This window comes from Macrobrachium nipponense, chromosome 4 (assembly GCF_015104395.2).
Source record: "Macrobrachium nipponense isolate FS-2020 chromosome 4, ASM1510439v2, whole genome shotgun sequence".
Lineage (NCBI taxonomy): Eukaryota > Metazoa > Arthropoda > Malacostraca > Decapoda > Palaemonidae > Macrobrachium > Macrobrachium nipponense.
The window spans coordinates 123,717,249-123,725,806 of record NC_061100.1 but is presented as its reverse complement, the minus strand read 5'-3'; the positions used below and the strand labels follow the sequence as shown (position 1 = coordinate 123,725,806).

General features: G+C 44.1%; 1 protein-coding gene across 7 annotated transcripts in view; it reads right to left on the bottom strand.

Moving 5' to 3' along the window:
- Nucleotides 1–665: 665 nt before the first annotated feature.
- The window catches only part of LOC135211118 (cytosolic 5'-nucleotidase 3-like), a 250,829-nt gene continuing 242,936 nt past the window's right edge, over nucleotides 666–8,558 (bottom strand). For all 7 annotated transcript variants that reach the window (XM_064244229.1, XM_064244228.1, XM_064244227.1 and 4 more), the window contains exon 8: nucleotides 666–1,771. In XM_064244229.1, the coding sequence (XP_064100299.1) occupies nucleotides 1,670–1,771 (102 nt within the window). In that variant the 3' untranslated portion in view covers nucleotides 666–1,669. The remainder of the gene's footprint in view (nucleotides 1,772–8,558) is intronic.

Here is an 8,558-nt window from a genome sequence, read left to right as displayed (position 1 = left end):
CATATATATATATAGCATATATACATATATACATATATACATATATACATATATACATATATACATATATACATATATACATATATATAATATATTATATATATATATTATATAGATATATATATATATATATACATATATATATATATATATATATATCTATATATATATAGTTATTATATCTATATAAATATATATATTTATATATATATATATATATATATATATATATATATATATATATATATATATATATATATATAGATATATATATTTGGAAACAAGTGCAATCTCTCTGAAATAGATGAAATAGAGTTACATGGCAACAAACACTCGTGGTATCAAGTATGGCAACTCTTGGAAAGGAAGGTAGGGTGTCATTTGACCTTGCGCTTCTGGGCACTAATCTTGGAATACGTTGTAGGCTCTGACGCTGTTGTTTATTACAATGCTAAGTGAAAAAAAGATGTAACCAACAACCCATGTTCCTTTTTTTTTTTGTCAGGAACTACAAAGCATGGAATAAGTAAAATAAAACCTATCTTCTAAGTAAGTATAAAACCATTTGTAATTTAGTTTTTCTGTGCTTCTCTTTGCCTGTCTTCTTTCTCTGGAGTTACTTCAGTAAAAGTTCATACATCAAGAGGAATGATTATAATTGCCACTTTACTAAGACCCATTTACTTTTTATTTATTTCATTACCAAGAAAATCAGTTTGGTAGCAAATGCAACGTTTACATTGTCAAGCTTCTCGGTAAAGAAGAGGTTAATGGGTATAACATCAAATCTTTACAGAACAAAATAAAATTACAGTAACTTCTGCTGCTAAGCTACAGTCAAACTTGAGTAGGCTCAGTGCCAATCAACAGCAGAGTGGAAATTTCTGATATGCTTGACATAAAATAATGTATACAAAAACATTTAATAGGCTCAGCATAAAATAATGTTTACAAATATACAGTCAAGTAAATTTCTAGAAAAAAACATGCAATTTGATGTTTAAGAATAATACAGATATTTCAAGCCTCTAGTATACTAAAATGTTAAACAGTGATAGTTTTAAAAAGATAGTGTACTGTATAAATTTCAGTGACTGACTGCAATATAAAATAAGGTAAATTAAAATAGCTTCTGTATAACTTGGGAAAATGCATACATAATCCATGTCTACACTGTACAAGTAAAACTTAAGACTGTACCAAACATGAAAAAATAAATATTCTACTCTTATACAATTTAACTTTAACATACAACACTATAAAGAGGTGATTTAAATTTTAAATAAAATTAAAAACCAAGTCAGTAAACCCACAAACCACAAATTAAATTAAAGATCTACTCATTCGAGACTGCACTTTACGTTATTAACCATTAGATTTTGACAATTGTCTCAACAATTATTTTTCTTTTTATAAAAATAAAACTACAACCATGTCTCCATGTTAAACTCAAACTCCTACTTTATTATATTTGTTTTTGATATGATACCCTGACATGTAAAACTTTACATACATTTATTTAAAATTCTCTACTTGTGAATAGTTAGCAACTTACAGATATCATAAACTTATCTTTTACGTCTTAACCATACAAAACATCGATCATACAATGTCTGCAATAGATTTTTCATTACTGGAATAATGTCATATTGCCTAGGATAAACAAAAACTATGACATCAAATTTACTATGCTGTTCACAACATCCATTGTCTGATCATCAATAAGAACTATGTCAAAAGCATTCGTGTAAGTGTCAAGTCTTTCTTCAATCTGAAATAATAAAAATAGAATTAAAAACTCATCAAGCCTATATACTACTTTACATGTATGTAATAAATTTAAGAGAGAATTTTTTCTTCAGTATACAAACCAATAAATTTATTTTGAGTATCCTGCAGAGCACACTGCCAGCCTTGGTGACTCCACAGATTCGCAACCTGTGGGGCCATCTCGGCCTTACCGTCCAATGCCACAGAAGAAGTTCTCGAACCAGTTCTGCCGAGACTGTGGCCGCAAGGGTCACATGTCTGCCAACTACGTAGGGTGCGCGAATTACAATATTCCTGCCATCGCAATGGCAGTTACCAATCCTTCGTTGCTAGGACCCCCCGCTCAGGGCCCTATAACCGTCGCACCCCTCCAAGGTCATTATCCACCAAGCCATGTCAGAGCCTTTGATGACTCCGGCGCTCAAATCTCCCTGATACGGGAAGATCAAATCCCCCGAGGGGCTACCATTGATAGACGGCAACTGATCACGATTGAAGGCATCAATCATAGTAAGATGATCCTTCCCACCGTCCAATTGAGATTCGTGACGACCTCACCTTGCCAAGTTTGTAACAACTTGGCCAGTTGCAAGGCTACCTTCCGGAGGTTACGACCTCATCCTAGGGCAGGACCTGAAGTCTCCCATTACCAAGGGGCCCGCTGAGAGGTATTGCACCTCCGGTACCCGCCACAGGTCCAGCGGGACCTCCACACTCAGCCAGTGCCACTTGGCAGCACTGGCAGTGCAAGCTCCGTCCAGCCTGGACGTAGAGCCACCACCGAACTTGACCTCTGCGCCTGGCCCTGAGCTAGCGCCGGCGCCTAACCTAACCAAGGATCCTCCTACAGGAGATCCTCCAACAGGCATGGAGCTTACCGCACCCCATGGCCAACCCAAAGTCCATGAGTCTTCTTCACCCTCACCACTGTCGCCCAAGGATGAACCTCCGGCAGACCTAACCTTCATAACTCCTCTGGAAAACCAGGAACTGCCCGACCAGGAGTCAGCCTGGAGTTTTCCCCTTACGACGGTTGTCGCAGCAGCCGAAGTGAGGGCCTCCCCTGCAGTAGGTTCCACCTCTACGACGGTTGCTGCAGATACCGAAGTAGGGTGTTCTCCTGAAATCCCTCAGGCTACCACTGCCTCTGCTCCTGCGGCGTTTTCTGGCCTTTCCCCAGAGTCTGTGCCTCTGTCTACTCCTAGGACTGGTATAGCCAGGTCCTGGAGGAATAAGAAGAAGAAGAAGAAGGGACGTAACCAATCATTAACATATTAACAAAAAGAGCCACATGCTCTCCTTGACACCTGTGCCTGAGGTACAGTGTCGCATTCATTTGCAGAATGATCCTGGCACCTACCCAGAGAAGGTAGCCAGCCTGATCTCTGCCAGTAGCACTAACCCTCTAACCCCTAGCCATTGTAATACTAACCCTCACTTAAATATAATTACCTCATTGCATTTCCCTCCTGGTCAATTAACCACTCATCATCCCCACGCATCATTACCTCTCATTATGTATTTTAACAATTCCGGCGACACATTACTGCTGTGCGTACCACACTCTGGAATGATTGCGTCTCCATTTAACTGTATTGAATAGGTTAGGCTAATGATTTAGTACCAGGGCATTACGTTAGTAGAAAGTAGAATCTTCAAGTAACCTTATCTAGGGGTAGAGTAGACTGTCGTCACAGACAACCCGTAGTTATTACTTAGGCTAGATTACATCACTACATTAAGTTAGTACACTTAGCATCTTTGCCTATAAGTTAGGTAGGCCATTGTAGTCAGCCGTATCGCTGCTCAAAAAACTTCAAGTTTTAAGAGTAGGAGAACTGGTAGTCGAGGCGATCAACTTATTTAAGCCAAGACCTTCACGCCCGAAAGGGAGTGAATGCCTTCTTAACAGGGGGAGCTGCTACGTCTATAGAACGCCTCGCCTTCCCAGCAGAGTTTTAGTGATATTTAATTATAAAAGTAGCAGCCATGCCTTCTCCTAAGCGACTGTTGTTGGGAGAGTGGGTATGTCGTAGGGAAGATATTTCCGGTCTGACGGAAGCTTAGGGTAAGAGAGGCAAGTCACAAGAGTAGCTAGGCTTCGAGATGGATTTTAGGGACTTCTACAATAAGACCTATTTTCCTTCCCAATTTGCTGGCGTTGTGTTTACCACCTTTCAGGCGATGCTCGAGGCGGTCTTTGGAAGCCCCGTGATTCAAAAACAACCGGTATCGATCTCAGTCAACTGCAGTCGGTAGTCCAGGACAGATGTCCAGCCGGCCAGCCTCCCAAAACTTAGGCCTACCCACGGCGTACTGGTGGACACGAACCCCAGACCTGAACCGAGGTCAGGCCGCATTCTTCTACAAGGATACACTGAATATTGCATAAAGGTACGTCTGAAAGTGTAAACTTCAACCCAGCACCTTTTACTACCATACGACTCTTGCTAAATTCATTTTCAATTCTCATTTTTACCCCTTCTACATCAAAAGCCCTTTGTCCTCATCGGGCCACGTGCTCCCCTTTGTGACTTGTTAAAGACCAAGCTTTCGTGCATACCTCAGTGAACCATTCGAGTTTACCTTCCCCAATGTTAGAGAATTAATCAGCCTTAATCAAAGCAAGAAGTCATTTTTCCTTTTATCTCGTTTAATCTGGGATTCTTTTCCAGATTCCATGAGTCACGTGCCGTCTCTCTGCCCGCAAGTGTGCATTACCCGAATTTATGAAAATCAGCTTGAATGACATAAGTTGGAGCCATCATTTACCTTTCCTCCAGGCCAGCACGGGCCTCTTTGTAAATAAATATCCGTAAAGTAACGAGCTGAGTTTTCTGGCGACCTTCCTTCTAAAGAAATTAATAATAACTATCAGTTTACGGTAAGTTAAAGCAATTCCCTCTTGAAATCCCTCAATTATTTCCGTTTACGTATCTAGCCTCTCTCAAGGCCCGCTATATACGTAACATTGTCGACCTTCGCCGAGGATATGAACCTAGCTTGCTTAAAAAAAGCTTGTAAATCGCGTTATCCGTTGTAAAACGTAAACTGTAAATTATTTTACAAAAAGCAAATCAAGCACACTTGCAGGGAAAGAAGACACACTGACTCACGGTAAGGTATTCCATTCATTAATATGATTATTCTATAACCAATGTAAGCTTAAGGTACGTTGAAGTATTTTAATTGTTGAAGTGGTCAAAAGAGCGTAGGTAGAAATCTTATTATTGTAACGGCAAACGCGCCAGTGCTTTATTTTAGCGGCGAGCAAACAATTTGCCCCGCGAATTCTCTGTTACTTTGTGCTGTCCTCGTAGGAGCTCACACGAACACGTGTGCAGATAGATGCCAGAAAGGACCAGATCAAACTAGGAAGTGCTTTGCCAGGGTTTATTGCTGTATTAGAAAGCCTAGCTAGTTAGGAGTGTTTTACTAATAGTTACGGCAAAAGAAGTGTACAATTCTTTTGTCTGTGATATGTTAGGGAATCCATTTTTAACTTAGTTTTAGTTCCAAGTGTTGGTAACCGCTTACCTCTCAGCTTAGTAAGCTTTCGCGCCTGCGCTGTCTCAACCAGCCTTCGTTTTCGCTCACAGCGGCAGCCATGTTTTTATCCCTTTCAGAATTATCTAAACCATTTAAGCAAAGTAACGTAAGTCTTAAAGTTTTAACGTAAATAATATCAATCTCGGTACTAGTATCTATCGTCCTGCCAGAGAAATTAACGTAATTCGTCTTGAATAAGAAAGTAGAATTTTGTGGTAAATTGCCTTCGCATTTACAGAGAATCAGCTGATTCGCCATCAATGCTAGCACACCGTGGTGCTAACCCGCTCTTCTCGCCTCACGTGTTTCACCTCGCATCGCTCACTCGCGCGCTGAGCGAAAATTTCATTTCACTTAACGTAACCTCATTTACAATTGTTTGCTAACATCGTTTTCAAATCCTTACCGTAATTTTTCACTTGTCCTTACGTAAAGTTAACGTAAATCTTAAAAGTAGAGTCACTTGCAAGAATTGTTAACGTAAAACGCGTCTTTGTAAATTTCATATTGAAACGCAAATCATTTCATAAGCGCAAGCCGCTAACATTAACGTAAACATCGTTCACCGCGAGCGCGTTATCATTTTTCATAAAACGTTTTCAAAAGTAATTCTTTCAGTAAACGTTAACGTAAGTAAATCATTTAACGCAAGTTGCGTCATATTAAACTAACATTAGTAGTTCAATTCAAATATAAGGGAGTTCATTCATATATCATTTTTCACCCTCTCCGAGAGAGAGAGAGAGAGAGAGAGAGCCAGAACCCAGTATTCACGAAGCCAAGAGTACTACATCTTACCATTAATTATAGCATGCAGAATTAACATTATTTTAGTCTCTTGTGTCTTTCATTTACACAGCGTGATACGTACGCGCATGTGTCCATTGCAGTTTGCAAACATTTATTTGTTTCATTTTACCGAGTACTTCAGCGAGGGCCTGAGCATTTCTAAAATTTCCATTACCTGTCGTTGCCCGAGTGGTCTTGTTCATTTTTATCCCAAAAGACTTGCGTGTACCGCAAGCACAATTCGCACAGTGTGCCACGCAAATTCATTACTTCCAGACAGGGAAGTCGTTACCAGTTTAGGACTGGCCACCACCAGTGCACGTCAGGTCTTATCATTTTACAGTGCCACTAATTCTTGACACTGTTCATCGACTGAATGCTGAAGTACTCCCACCTTTTACTTTCTCTCCTCCACCATTACACTCTGCCATGAGCAGTGCCCTTTCACTTCGGTATACTCAAGTAATACTGCATCTAGTGTCGTCCGACGGGACACAGCACGATACCAGTGCTCCAAACAAGGAGCGCCTCCTCATAAGTGCCATTGCACCTGTACAGGCCGTACAGGTAGCCATTCTACCTGCGTGTCCGTCCTGCGGAACGCCCCTTAGTGTGACGTGCGCCGCACACTCCATTTGATTTGTCCGCCTCATCAGAAGGTGCCACTCCCCAAAGTGCCACAGAGCACCCAGTCCTTTAAGATTTTTTTTTCATCCAAGCCTCTACTGCAGCCTAAGGAAATGGCTTTTCTGCTGCCCAACCACATATATCCATGGAGCTGGAAAGGCTCCAGACCCTCATGGCTCTGGGCAACGAACGCCGGTTACACTGGGCAGGAACTCACCCAGTGGGTGAAGGGGCAGGTGGATGATCTGCTCCTGCAAGAGAGGGCCGCCAGAGAAGAAGAGAGGAAGGAAAAGGAAGCAGAGAGGAAGGAAAAAGAAGCAGAGAGGAAGGCCAGAGAAGAAGAGAGGAAGCATGAGCTAGCTCTCAAGGAGAAGGAGCTCGAGGTGGAGAAGGCACGACAGGTGAACGCCGAAGCCCTAGCCATGCAGCCAGCTCCCAGCCCCACGCCTACAGTGTCGTCCAACCCTATTGCCAGCATTAACGCTCTCATCCCGAAGTGGACTGAGGATGAGCCCGAGGCATGGCTGGAAGAAGTGGAAGCCTTATTCGGAAACTACCCTACCACTGAGATAGAGAGGGCCGCCCTGCTTGCCAAGCACCTGGACGGCAAGGCTAAGACTGCCCTCCGCTCACTGGATCAGGGTCAGCGAGGGGACCTGGTGGAAGTTCGCCGGGTCATTACAAAGGCCTATGAAATCACCCCGGAGAGGTGGAGGCAGCGTTTCAGAGGTCAGGCCAAAGGAAGTTGGTTGGGCCTGGCCGGGGGAGATTACTCCTACCACAAAATCCAAGCCGGAAAGCGCTGGCTCGAGGCCATGTCGTGCACCGAGTTCCAGGACCTGTTTAACAGGATCATGCTGGAAGACCTCTACCAGTGTGTACCTGGGCCACTCGCAGTGCACCTTAACGACAAGCAACCCAAGACACTTGCGGAAGCTTGTCGCCTGGCTGACGACTGGGAGACCTTCAACCCCTCTCACAGCACCGCCCACCGACGCATAGTGCCACCCGGTCATCTCTCTGGATCCACTCGGCCAAAGGACGCCCACCAAGGACACCCACGGACTTGCAACGTTTGCAAGAAAGTGGGTCACCTCGCAGCAGAGTGCCGCCTCAAGAGCGGCTGAGAGCCACCACAAAAACCCCTCAGAACCCTCCTAGGCCACCGAACGGTGCCTCAGCCTCCTCTCAAGACCAATCAGATGCCTTCCGGAGACCAGCCCAGCAGAGGGACTCCTGCAGAGCCTGTGGGGCTACAGGGCACTACTCCCCCGGATATCCCGGGTGCCCCAAGCACGTGCCTTCGACCCGGCACGTCCACCTGATCAGTGCCACAACCCCCTCGGCCGTTATGCCCGAGTCCAGGTCTCACCCTGAGCGGGTAGTGGACCTCTTCAGTCACAGTGGCACCCCATGATGGCTCTACCCTACCTGTGACTCTGCCAGTTACGGTAGATACCGGCTCGATCTGTCTATAGACCGGGACCAAGTGCCAGCCAGTGCCACAGTTGACGAGCACATCAGGTGGGCCATGACTTGGATCGAAGGGCAGTCCAAGACCGTTCCCACAGTCGTCCTGCAGGTCACCACTCCTTGGTGCACCAAACCTCACCGCCTAGAGGTGGTGCGTACGATTCGGCATGGAGTAGGTTTCCTATTGGGACGGGACCTCCTCTGGGGATGCCCCTCCCCCACACCACTCCAGGGCCAAGCTACCTCACCACCTCAAATCAACGGCCAGAAAGGACTCTTCACCTGTGCCAGAGCACACTGCCAGCCTTGGTGACTCCACAGATTCGCAACCTGTGGGGCCATCTCGGCCT